Source organism: Hemiscyllium ocellatum, chromosome 19, assembly GCF_020745735.1.
Source record: "Hemiscyllium ocellatum isolate sHemOce1 chromosome 19, sHemOce1.pat.X.cur, whole genome shotgun sequence".
Classification (NCBI taxonomy): domain Eukaryota; kingdom Metazoa; phylum Chordata; class Chondrichthyes; order Orectolobiformes; family Hemiscylliidae; genus Hemiscyllium; species Hemiscyllium ocellatum.
In genome coordinates this window covers 58955689-58969174 of record NC_083419.1, presented here as the reverse complement: position 1 = coordinate 58969174, position 13486 = coordinate 58955689, and the positions used below count along the sequence as shown (strand labels likewise).

At 39.7% G+C, this 13486-nt stretch overlaps 1 protein-coding gene across 7 annotated transcripts in view; it reads right to left on the bottom strand.

The window, feature by feature from the left end:
* The window catches only part of yaf2 (YY1 associated factor 2), a 170086-nt gene that overhangs the window by 142792 nt on the left and 13808 nt on the right, over positions 1-13486 (bottom strand). For 4 of the 7 annotated variants that reach the window (XM_060839977.1, XM_060839975.1, XM_060839978.1 and 1 more), the window contains exon 3: positions 9921-9962. The exons of the other annotated variants lie outside the window; for them this stretch is intronic. In XM_060839977.1, coding sequence (XP_060695960.1) covers positions 9921-9962 — 42 coding nt within the window. The remainder of the gene's footprint in view (positions 1-9920; positions 9963-13486) is intronic. 7 annotated transcript variants of the gene reach the window in all.

The following is a 13486-nucleotide window of genomic DNA, read 5'->3' as shown; positions in this document are numbered from 1 at the left end:
TTAGAGCAGTTGCTGCAGTAAAACCTTGCACTATGTTATACATGCAGCTGACATGGAAATGTTACTTCAACATAGTAGCTGAGTGTGTCAAGTACACGTGCATGCAAACAAATAGTCTTTTCTCGGATTACCTTTAGTTGAGAAAAAACAAAGGCTTCCCGAACCAAAGTTCAGAGATTTCACTGAATGAATTTTGTAAGATTAGATTCCCTACAGTATGGAAACCGGCCCTTTGGCCCAACAAGTCTACACCGAACCTCTAAAGAGAGACCCACTCAGACCCATTCCCCTACCCTCTATTTATCCCTGACTGATGCACCTAACACGATGGACAATTTAGCATGGTTAACTCCCTTAAGCACCTGGAGGAAACCCACATGGACACCGGGAGAATGTGCAAACTCCACACAGACAGTTGCCCAAGGCTGAAAACGAACCCAGGACCCTGGTACTGTGAGGCAGCATTGCTAACTACGGAGCCATCATGGCTCCTCCCATGGTAAGTTTAACTAATTTGAGAATAAGAACTGATTAATGCTTCATGTGAACACAATCAATACAATGTTTCAACTGCAGATGTGGAGGGTACTGGTTTGACAGTTACCATCCTCTTCAATTGTGCCATCGAACAATTTTATCAACATTCACCTTTTCTATCTTAATGCTCCGGTGAAGGACAATGTACTGACATGATTACTGTCATGCAACAATGTATCCTGAAGAATGAAGAAAATAGTCACATTACAGTCAAGGCTGAAGGGAAACATAGCAAGCAATGTAATTACCATTAGCAAATCCCTGCTGCAATTGAAAAAAAGACTTGTGCCGTAAATGCTCTGGTAATGATGCATCATAAAATTGGCTATTCCTGTTTCACCTCTAATTTTCCAGAAGCAGGGATACTCACTCAAATGTTGTCAAGCAAAGTGAGTGAAACATCACTAATACGAAAATGACATTTACAAAAGAATGTACTTCCTGTAGCTTTATCAAATGTTTTTGATAACAATGGCATAATTGAATTCAGGCATAGAGTCATAGAGATATACAGCATGGAAACAAACCCTTCAGTCCAACTCGTCCATGCAGAGAAGATATCTGATCTAATCTCGTCCCATTTGCCAGCACCTCGCCCATATCCCTCTAAACCCTTCCTATTCATAAATCCATCCAGATGCCTTTCAAATGCTATAATTGTACCAGCCTCCACCACTCCCTCTCACAGCTCATTCCATACCCGCACCACCTTTTGCCTGAAAAAAAGTTACCCCTTAGGTCTCTTTTATATCGTTCCCCTCTCACCGTAAATCTATGCCCTCTAGTTCTGGACTTCTCCACCCCAGGGAAAAAAGACTTTGTCTATTTACCCTACCCATGCTTCCCAATTCCTGTACTCTGTGCCTCCTTCTTCACTATCCTATCTATCTACAACTCTACTTTCAAGAAAATAAAAAGCTGCACTCCAAGGCCTCTTTGTTCAGCAACACTCTCCAGCAGGACCTTACCGTTAAATGTACAAGTCCTGCTAAGATTTGCTTTTCCAAAATACATTACCTTGCAGTTACCTATATTAAACTCCATCTGCCGCTCCTCAGTCCATTGGCCCATCTGACCAAGATCCCATTGTGCTCTAAGCTAATCTTCTTCACTGGCCACTACACCACTTATTTTGGTGTAATCTTCAAACTTAATAACTGGACCACATCCAAATTATTTATATAAGACAACAAAATGCAGTGGACTCAGCACTGATCTTTGTGGCACACCACTGGCCACAGGCCTCCAGTCTGAAAAGCAACTCTCCACCACCACCCCCTTTGTATTCTACCTTTTGAGTCAGTTCTGTATCCAAATGGCTAGTTGTCCCTGTATTCCATGAGATCTAACCTTGCTAACCAGTCTCCCATGGGGAACCTTGTCGAAGTCCACATAGATCACATCTACTGCTCTGCCTTCAATCCTCTTTGTTAGAATTTTTACAAAACAAGTATCAAGTTTAGGAGACATGATTTTCCATGCTCAAAGTCATGCTGACTATCCCTGATCAATCCTTGCCTTTCCATATACATGTAAATCCTGTCCCTCAGGATTCCCTCCAGCAACTTGCCCACAACCAATGTCAGGCTCACCGGTCTATAGTTCCGAGGCTGATCCTTACGGCATTTCTTAAATAGCGGCACCACGTTAGGCAACGTCCAGTCTTCCGGCACCTCACCTGTGACTATCAATGATACAAATATCTCAGCAAGAGGCCCAGCAATCACTTCTCCAGCTTCCCACAGAGTTCTCAGGTACACCTGATCAGGTCCTGGAGATATATCCACCTTTATGCATTTCAAGACATCCGGTACTTCCTGCTCTATAATCTGGACATTTTGCAAGATGTCACCATCTATTTCCCTACACCCTTACATGTCCTTCTCCACAGTAATAACTGATGCAAAATACTTGTTTAGTACCTTTCCCAATATCCTGCAGCTCCTCACATAGGCTGCCTTGCCGATCTTTGAGGGGCCTTATTCTCTCCCTAGTTACCCTTTTGTCCTTAATGGATTTATAAAATCCCTTTGGATTCTCCTTAATCTTATTTGCCAAATCTCTCATGTTCACACACCACCACCCCACGCCCGCCACTCCTCCGTCTCGGCTCTCCTGATTTCCTCAAGTATAGTCCTACTGCCTTTATACTCTAAGGATTCATTCGATTTTTCCTCTGTATACCTGACATACGCTTCCTTCTTTTTCTTAACTCAATTTCTCTAGTCATTCAGCATTCTCTGTACCTACCAGCCTTTACTTTCACTCTAACAGGAACATACTGTCTCTGGACTCTAGATATCTCATTTCTGAAGGTTTCCCATTTTCCAGCTGTCCCTTTGCCTCCAAACATTTGCCCCCCCAATCAGCTTTTGAAAATTCATGCTGAATACTGTCAAAATTAGCCTTCCTCTAATTTAGAATTTCACTTTTAGATCTGGTCTGTCCTTTTCCATTACTATTTTAAAACTAATAGAATTACGGTTGTTGGCCCCAAAGTGCTCCCCCCACTGACATTTCAGTCACCTGCCATACCTTATTTCCCAAGAGTAGGTCAAGTTTTGCACCTTCTCTAGTAGGTACATTCACGTACTGAATCAGAAATTTTCTTGTACACACTTAAATTCTTCTCCATCTAAACCCTTAACACTAAGTTGGAAAGTTGAAATCCCATGTCATTATCACCTTATTCTTTTTACAGGTAACTGAAATCTCCTTACAAATTTGTATCTCAATTTCACGCAGACTATTAGGGGGTCTATAATACAATCCTAATTCGGCGATCTCCCCTTTCTTATTTCTCAGTTCCACCCAAATAACTTCCCTGGATGTATTTCCAGGAATATCCTCCCTCAGTACAGTTGCAATGCTATCCCTTATAGAAAATGCCACTCCTCCTCTTCTCTCCTCCCCCCCCCCAACCGCCTCAGTTTTGCTGGTTTTCTGCAAGGAACTGGGCATGTACTGAGTTAAAATCTTCGAGTAAAAAGTAAGGTCTGCAGATGCTGGAGATCAGAACTGGAAATGTGTTGCTGGTTAAAGCACAGCAGGTTAGGCAGCATCCAAGGAACAGGAAATTCAACGTTTCTGATGAAGGGCTCTGGCCCGAAACGTCGAATTTCCTGTTCCTAGATGCTGCCTAACCTGCTGTGCTTTAACCAGCAACACATTTTCATGTACTGAGTTAAGTATTGCAATTACAATTTGTGGGCCCATGTGTTCCTTTCAATACTTTATACATGTCAACAGAGGCATCTTTATCCACAGTAATAGCCAATGCTTTATTTGACATGGGAGTGCTTGTGGAGGAGAGATTATGCTCACTAGTGAGAACATCTCCCATTTTGATTAAGTCTCCTGACTGCTCTGAAAATTCAACAAAAGCAAAATCCAACTTACACTAATGATTATGAATGGACTCTTGGGCTGTCAGAGGTAAGACTTACTCCAGCAAACCTCAGAGGTGGCCAGATATGGATCTTTGAAATTATGCAAGATTATAACAGGATAACTTGTAATAAGATTAATTCCACTGATTGTCAAGCTGGGGTAGAGTAATTACAGAAATAATTAAAAGGGAGGTTAAAAACAAAGAGTTAAGGATTTAGAATTCTCTGCCATAAGGCACTGAAGCAGAAACCATAACTACTTTGAAAAATAAATTAGATGGCTGTTTAAAAAGGGATATGAGCAGCATTCAGATAGTGAGATGGACTAGATAGCTAATTACAGGGCCTGGTGTTGCAGGCCTGCTTAACAGACAATGTGGATTGTTTCTGTGTAATCATATTGCATGATTCTGTAACACTTCAAGTTTCACAATAATTGAGTAAGTCAACAATAAAATGAATTAGAATCATTGTACAAGTTTGACAAATTTGTCAAAGGAACTATTGAAAATAACACCGATTGCAAGATTGCATCAGTTACTGAAAGCTATCCACACAGGTTGGATTTCCCACCCCGTTCCCACAGTTCATGACTTTTCCTTCTCCAAGTTTTATTTTATTTTGCCGATCACCTGACCATCACCCTGAACTGCATATCCTTTCTGTTTCAATACCGCACAATATGTGAACCATGTCCTGTGTCAATACACCTTTAAGAGGTGTACTTTGTCTTTTTTTTGTGAGGCGAGGTTGAGATGAAGTGTTCTGCTCCTGGTCAATACAGTACAGAGGAACCTTGATTATCCGAATACTTCTCCGGCACTGTCTCTAAGAGACGGACCTCCAGCCCTCCCTCACTCCCCACACCGCGCCACCGCGCCACCCCCCCCCCCCCACACAGGTCAAATGTGGAACCTGTCAAAATGTTGCAGTAAAAAGTTGTTTGTGTGGCTGTAGCTGTGGGTGTGCACGCATGCTATTTGGAAATTTACACCACAAAGGCAGTAGCAGCAGTCTTGTCCAGTCGTCCCAGAGAGGGAAGCGGTGTTGGATGGGGTTGGGCAGCAGGTGCAGGGTTTGGGGGCGGTGGGCGGTGTTGGACGAGGTTTTGGGGGTTGGGCAGCAGGGGCAGGGTTTGGGGGCGGTGGGCGGTGTTGGACGAGGTTTTGTGGGTGGGGGCAGGGGCTCGCGTGCTTTGTGCTGGGGGTGAGGGGCAGGATTGGATGGGTGGTGGGCGGAGTCTCCCGCGCTGCGTGTTGCAGCAGTCTCTGGAACAGGGAGCAGACTTTTTAAAAGTCCGAGCCCTGGAGGAAAGGCATTTAATCGATTAATCGAATAATCGATTATGCAAACGAAATAGTGCCTGTCCATCTCATTTGGATAATTGAGGTTCCCCTGTCAACAGCTTGAGAGATCTTGGGTTTTCCTTTAAAAAAAAGTTGGAACAAAAGAAGCAGCCTGAGTGGGTGGGGTCAAGCTCCCACACAACCAGGATTTTAGTTTTAGCTTTCTGTAGCTGTTGGGGTTGTGAAAGGTACGACATCTGTCTCTCACTCTCTCTTTGCTTCAGCTGAAAGCTTGGGTTCTCTTCCTATTGCTGGAATTGAATACAAGACAATGTTACTGAGTTTGCCTTTGCCAACAATGTGCTTAAGGGAGGCTACAATTCTGGAATAATAAAAAAAAATGAGAAATACTAATTTTAAGTACAGGTCATTCTTTTATAGTGCGCATTTGATCAATGTGAATTAGCTGTTTCCAAAGCACAAACTTTTAAAACATGCGTTGGCTATAGTGTGATTGCATCACCAACACTAAGTGTTATTTGTAGTGTGCGATTCTCGTATAGCGGGGGTCGCTCAGGAATGCAACTATCACACTATACAAGAAATGACTGTATTGCCATAGAGTAAGAGTTAGTCAATTCTTTTATACTATAGCTAAAATACCGACAAAATAAAAATATGGCTAAAGCATGGTTTTCTTCAAGCCTGATAGTTTGACCAAATCAAATTGCATCCAAAACTCAATCCAGAGCACTTGCCTTCAAAATAAGAAAAAAACGCTAGCACTTCGGCCATCACTTTAGTATGTTTTGAGGGGTCTGGTCCATAACATGGCCTAACCAACAATATGCATTGGATTAACATTATATTTTCAGATATTTAAAATCATGCCCTGGTTTATAAAACTTGTGTTACATATTTATTTTGCAGCTTCTCGAACTTCACCTCCCATTTTGCAGTATTCTTATAAACAAAAAAAAGTCTGCTCTTCTATTCTGTACTGAAGTTATGTCAGTCAATTTTCCTCCAACTAAAATGCTTCTCACGCATTTTCACAGCATGAAACTCATCTGGTATCCAGCTGCCCCATCTCCAAACCTCTCTATTTTCTCTTAGCCACTTTTATTGAAACTTAGCTAAATTGGCAGAAAAGCAAGTATTGTTAATAGATGTAATGAGAGCTCTATTTCTATCCGTTAATTAGCTTTTGATCACTTTAAATAACAGACACCATTTTATCAACAAGCTGCTGGTACAGCACTTGATCATGCGTTTTAGAAAATTGACACAATACCATTCACTATTTTAGTCATGCACTCCATAATTTCCTCAACAAACTCAACTCATTAGAGACAACATACCTTTTAGAGATTTGTACATTCTATCATCAAACAATGTATTCTTAATTTATTAATTTTATCCAATGTTAAGGCCTCTAAAAGACTACTGATTGTCAATGTTAAACGGGTTGATCAATATTCCCCCCTTCCTTTTTGAACAGAAAATTTGTAACCATTAGTCCAAAGTCCAACTTCCACTCCCAAATTTTCTGAAAGATTGTTGCCAGAACCTCAGGTTCATCTCTCAACGTCTCTCTGCATGCGAGGATGCAGATCCTTGGGTCTCAAACCTAAGTGCTCTACCTCTTCTTCCATTCCCACTGTCACATTTAAATAGAATCAAAGCAAACTAGTTTTGCACTTCTGCTGTTACTTAATTCATGAGAACATTTTTGACTTTCTTCCTACTTCTTTATTAATTTTCGTTAAATGCTGGCAAAATAATTTGTGCTTTTGATGTGTGTTCTGTGTAAGCTTTTCTCTTTTTCACGATAGGAGTTACAAATTTACTGATACAAATTGACAAACTGATTAACAAACATTGAAGCAATGTAACCCGAATAGATTTGACAAATATTACTCCACTGCATGGGTGATTTGTGTACAGCTGTTTGCTTATCTGCCTCTCTGCACAAGTCTCAAACAACTTAAAATATTACAAATAACATTTCACTACAATTAAGTTGGGGGGGGGGGGGGGGGGGGGGGGAGGAGAACATATTGCAGTACTATAGTAATTAAATAGTTAGCACTGGTTGGCACTGCTGCCTCACAGCACCAGAGACCAGGGTTCAATTCCCGCCTCAGGTGACTGACTGTGTGGAGTTTGCACATTCTACCAGTGTCTGTGTGGGTTTCTTCCGGGTGGTCCGGTTTCCTCCCACAGTCTAAAAATGTGCAGGTTAGGTGAATTGACCATGCTAAATTGTCCGCAGTGTTAGATGTAGGGGAATGGGTCTGGGTGGGTTGCGCTTCGGCGAGTCGATATGGACTTGTTGAGTCAAAGGGCCTGTTTCACACTGTAACTAATCTAAAAGAAAATAGTGAAATGGTGTGGACTGTAAAAGGTAGTGTGGTTAAGTGTCCAAACACAACGTTTGAAATTTTGTTTCAAATTATATTAAAACAGGAGCAAGCAATTCAAAAAAAAGAGAAACTCTAGTAGAGTAGAATGCCAGAGGTAGGGAGGAAACTAATTTTTAAACATCTTTCATGTCATCTAAAATGTTGTAAACAAATAAATAGCCCAATACCATTTATAGTGAGAAAATACTTTTCAATGTTTCATGCATGCAGCTATAAAAATTACCACCCAGAATGCAAATACATACCCAGAGTATAAGGCTGCACAGAAAATATTGACCGATTTTTCTTCCCAACAAATCGGTCTTATTTTCAAAATTCTTTGTCCTTCGGAAATTATAACCATCTGCAGTTTCTCTAATATTTCAATACTAGAACTTGGTTAAAAAAAAACTGATAATTTAACTTTCTGATAAATAATCTCAGGATTTAAAAATAATTCATTCTTGGATCGGGGGCACCACTGTCAAGTTTGACATTTATGGCTCACACCCAATACTAAATGACTTGCTAGGCCACATCAGAGGACAGTTAGCTGTCAACTAAACTGACGTGGGGGCTAAACTGTCAGCCAGAAAACATAAGACAACATATTCCATTCATTAAAAATCCAACTGGCTCTATACAACAATCCCATAGCTTCATGCTCACTTGTACCAGTACTGCCTTCCATTCTTAATAGCAAGTAAGTTGGAAGTAACACAATTTGTCTACTGTTCTTGATGGCAAAATGAAAAAGTTAAATTGTCAACCCATTTTTAAAGAACATAGGCAATCTTAATTTAGCAACAGACTGTCTTAGCAGCTGCATGTAGAATTTGAACACTGAGAAAACCGTGTCATAATGATGTCTGAAAAACTGATAGAAACCGCTTGAAGCATCACATTCTCTAAACTTAGCAGCACTTTTCAAAATGAATATTGACTGATTAAAAAGGCCAAGATAAATGTGTCTCGGATAATAAACAGTACCCTTATCATTTAATCATATAGCAATGGAAAATAATCAGCGTAATTTGCCTGATAAAATGGTTGTTGATTATAAGTACGGTAGTCTAAGTGATGGCGACTATCACAGCTTTTTGCTTCCAGATATTTAAAATTAAACTCAAAATTCTCAGACTGCCATGGTGTAATCTAAAAACTCACATTTGATGAATTATTAGTCCACCTCTGCATTACAAGTCTAATAACGTGAACACTGCACAGCAGAACCTGTAAGTACTAGTTTGTCTTGCATGATCACACTAACTCCAAGACGGACCTTGATGGTCAATTTAGAAAGGTTAAAAGCTCTTTTGCTTAAAATAATGTCTTACAGTCTAGATCTATTATCTTTCCAGCAATAAATTTTCCAAAGCACAGTAGCATTAAAAAGCTGAAGCAAAATGGTAGGGGTCCAAACTTCTCATATGGGTTTGGAGTTAAGTTTAACTCTTACACTAAGCAACAGTTTCTCCCCATTCATCTCCCACGCTGACTGCCCATATTCACAGAAATACTGGCTGTAACGAGGTGAAAAAGATGAATTGAAAAATAGAATTAAACTGAAATATATTCAAGCCGATTTTAAATTTTTAGAAAGTTCCATAGCCAACAAAAATAGATTTTTATCTATTTAAAGATGTAGTGGTCATTGATATTTCCCTGTTCCAAATTATGGAATACATATGGCCTAATTAATAATACTTCTAATTAAATTTACTAATGTTAGCAGTAATCGTTGAAAAACTGCTTAAATGTCTGTTCAGTTAAAGATTTTACAAATTTTTAAGTGAAAATGGTTTAAATGTGTGCCATACAATATTATTGCTGCTGTAATGAACTGCATTGAGCTGGCACTATTTATGTTTCTTACTGGTTAAGTAAATGCAGCTAAGCCTGTAGAATTTATGCCAAGTCAGTTAAGGTGATAAGTTGATAATCCTGATTCACAACGTAGGCATTCCAAACAAAGTCTCATATTAAAGAACTGGGATGTATAATAGGACATGAGCAATTGTGGGTCAATTGGACACATTGTGCAATATTTCTGGACTTCCCCAACTATGGTTTAAATCATTTTTATGGCCTATGTGTAGGCCTCCACATAAAATTATCAAACGTTACATTACTTTAAATAAGAATCTGATTGATCTTCTTGTTTGAAAGTGAAAAACTGCCATTTTTAATAATCAAAATATGTCCAACGAACCAACTAATGTGAATAAAGCCAGTTAATGGCAAGAAAGGATCCAAGATATGTGGGAAAAGTTGGCTCAAAGAGAATCATTACTATGACTTACCTGTGACATCCTGATTGTTTTGCTGTCCTGCCATAGCACGGTCTGCAGCAAAGAAATAAGAATAGAAAAGAAATACATATATGCAGTATGTCACAGCAGAAAAGGATAGGAGAAAAAAGCATGCACCAGGAAAAATACAAACAGAAAAATGAAGCTCTCCACAAGAGCAATGGGAATTGGAATTGATAGCTGAAGAAATTGTACCCAGTACACCAGTTAAATGTTGCAGGAAGCATGGTGGTATCACCAGTTAACCATCATAGGTACCTAGCAAAATGCATTTTGTCAAAGCTAGAATGAAGAATACACCAAACTACATTGATGCTTCTACTGCCCTGTTCAAGACATGTCCTCTTAGAGCACAGAAGGCGAGGAACATTTAGTGTACATTTTTGATTCCAAGTTTCTGTAATATATACTAAACTACCACTTGTATACTTGGAATACAAATTATTTTTCACCATTGAAACGATAAGACAAACTGCAGATTCAAATCCAGGACTAATAATTCCAAACGGCCAAAACTGCCATCAAATTAAAATAATTCTATTGTAACTTGCAAATTTATGTTAAAATGGCCACATGATTCAGTAAATTCTGTCAGCCACTGATAATGACAGTAATTTTTTTCCTTATTGAAAGATGATAGAATCTGAGTTTTCATATCTGAGAAGTCAGCTTCAATATTGTACACAAAGTAATGGCCAATGTAAAATAAAAACAGATAATTTAGGAAATTTTCAGCAGGTCAGGCAGCTTGAGTGGAGATAAATCAGTCAGAGTTTCAGATCTTGATCCTTCATCAGAATCAGGTGAAGGGCCACAGATCAGAAATATTTATCCTAAATTTCTCTCCACTGATGCAGCCTAACCTGCCAAGAATTTCCCATTTTCTGTTTTGTTTTATTGCCAGCATCGACAATACTTTGCTTTTTTAAAAAAAAAATTAGTGACATAATAATGGCTATTAAAGGCATTTCTTAAACGTATACGTACTTGAGTTAATTCAGAGGAAATATTTAGTCAATGCAACAGAACAGCAGTACACTGCATGAAATGCTACTGCAATACTGCTGCAGTTAATTGCATTCTATCCTCCAAAATGTGGCAGTGACCTTATTCATTATGCATTCTCAAATGTTTTTTCCTGTCTCAAAGATAGCAATTGAAACTTGCAGTGTGTTCCACAGACACCAATCACTTTTCAAGACTTCAGCCAAGTAACCATCTATTAGGTACAAGGTCAGACTGGCATTGTTACCAACATACATTCCCTGCCAAAATAATGAAATAAATTATGTCTCCTGTCACTATCACAGATATCAGTGTACTTAGCATTGGCTGGTAACTTTGTCTTGTAAGGCTTTGGCAGCTATGTCTTCAACATTTTATATCAGCAACTGCCTTAAGATTCTAAACCCACCGCCCTGACCATTTGTCCATTATAGACTCTTCTCTCCAGCTCCAGCCTGACATTCCCTTCTTCATGCTGGACACCATGATTCCAGACCCCTGCAATCATCTGAACCATCGCCCTGGACTTGATCCCCCTCATTCTAACCCAACATAGTCTTATTTCTCACAGACCAAAACCTCCTTATGAAAGGTCTTCCCTCATACTCAATGCAATGGTCAAGAACCTGTACCTCATACTGGAGTGACCCCAATGTGATCCACAATAGAGACATGTGATCTACTCTCTCACCCACCTAGCATCCCTACTCATCCTACTGTCCCAATTGCTCCCCAACTTGTGTCCTTAACCGTCTCCTTCACCTACGTAGTGCCGTTTCCACTCACTTCCCTTACACACTTAGGCATTGCTGGGGGAAAAAAAAAGACAGATTTTGGAGAAGCTTTTGGCTTGCACTCATCAGGGCATTTCACAAGAAAACAAATTCTAGAGGAAAGACAGAGTTAAATCTTAATGAGTGTAAACTACTGACTGCTTAGAGGCATTACCATGAAGAATCCACCATTAATGTTGCTTGACAGCTAGGCTTTGCCAAATTTTCAAAAACAAATGATGAAGAATGAAGCCATTTGGCCCATCATGTCTGCACTGGCTCTAATATCTAGTGTCAGTCTCCTGCTTTTCCCTCAGGTTCCTTCAAACCATGATCCAGAAAACATCCCTGCCTTCTTGTATACCTCAACTGAACCTGCCTCCACCACAATTCTAGGCAGTGCCTTCTATACCTTCATCACTGTTTGTGTAAAGAATTGTTTTTGTCACATCACCCTTTTCTCATTTGCACATCACATTAAGCCTATAATCCAGGCAAGTAGCCAAGACAATGCCCGAAGAGATGAACAAGCAATGGCTGTTTTGTTCAGTTGAAACAGGTGCAGTGTGTATTCTTTCTGCAAACAGGGTCTTGTACATAAAAACATGTAGCATCCAGCACATGAGTGTGCCACACTGCAAGCCTGAGTGACTAGTCTAAATTGCTTGCCAGCTTAACTCCCCATTCAGAATTATCCAGCAAATGTTGTCCAATTGCTAAGTTACATCTAATATTAGACAATGTGTTGTGAATTTTACAAGCACAGTCTGGTAGTGTTTGGTCAATACCTACGACATGCTGTTTGATATGATTATCCAGTCTTTGGGACTTGCATAGAAGCAGTGCGAAAGAGCTCATATGTTGCTCAAACTATTACAATACTTCACTTCACTAATTGAAATAATCTAGGTAATCAGAGGCCTTTTTCAGGGTTAAGAGTAACCGTCTTAATGCCTTCCATGAGGTTGGGATAAGGTATCCTCAAAATTTTGGTTAACAAGGTGAAGCTAGCCGTTTCACACCGTGCTCTTTTTTTTTTATTATTGGTGGCAGGCTTCCAAGGTCCAAGTGAAGCAAAAATTCCAAGAAAAGGGAAGTGAATGCATTTGCATTCTGACTGGCACATGCAGAACCTTGGGAGTGTAAAAGAGACATTGGCTGCTACTATGTAGCAACATGAGCGGTTTTTGCCATCAACAAAATGCTACCATTGAGCCAAAAAGACATTTTGTTTATCAGACAAGTGAGTAAGATGGTTTATGAATTTCAGTGCCAGTGTGCTGCCAGATATGAAGGCTACATGTTCTGAAGACCGGCAGATCATATTCCTTTGATTGTTTGCAACAAGGAAGTTAAGATTATAGACTACTAGCCCATGCTTGTAAAACCCCCAACAGTGCCAAACGTTAGATGTAATTCTATAATTGGACAATATTTGCTCGATAATCCCAAAAGAGCAAGACATTTGCATGTACTGAAAGCTACATGTATTACAACACCTGGCCCTGTTCTTTCCGGACAGAAAGAACATGTGCCAGCACTCCATCTATTTCGCGTCAAAATAGGTAACAGTTGTTCGCTGGATCTGTTCACAAGGCCCTGGTCTTTGCAGACAGAAATAATACGTGACTCAAGAAAGTCATTCACTGGTTTATTTCTCAGAGTAGTGTCCTGAGCAGAGCAAATTTGCTTGGATTAAACATGACAAATGCTGGTTTTCTCTGAGAATTTGTATTCTTGGAAAATATTCTGATGATTGCAAATCAAAATGCATTTTTT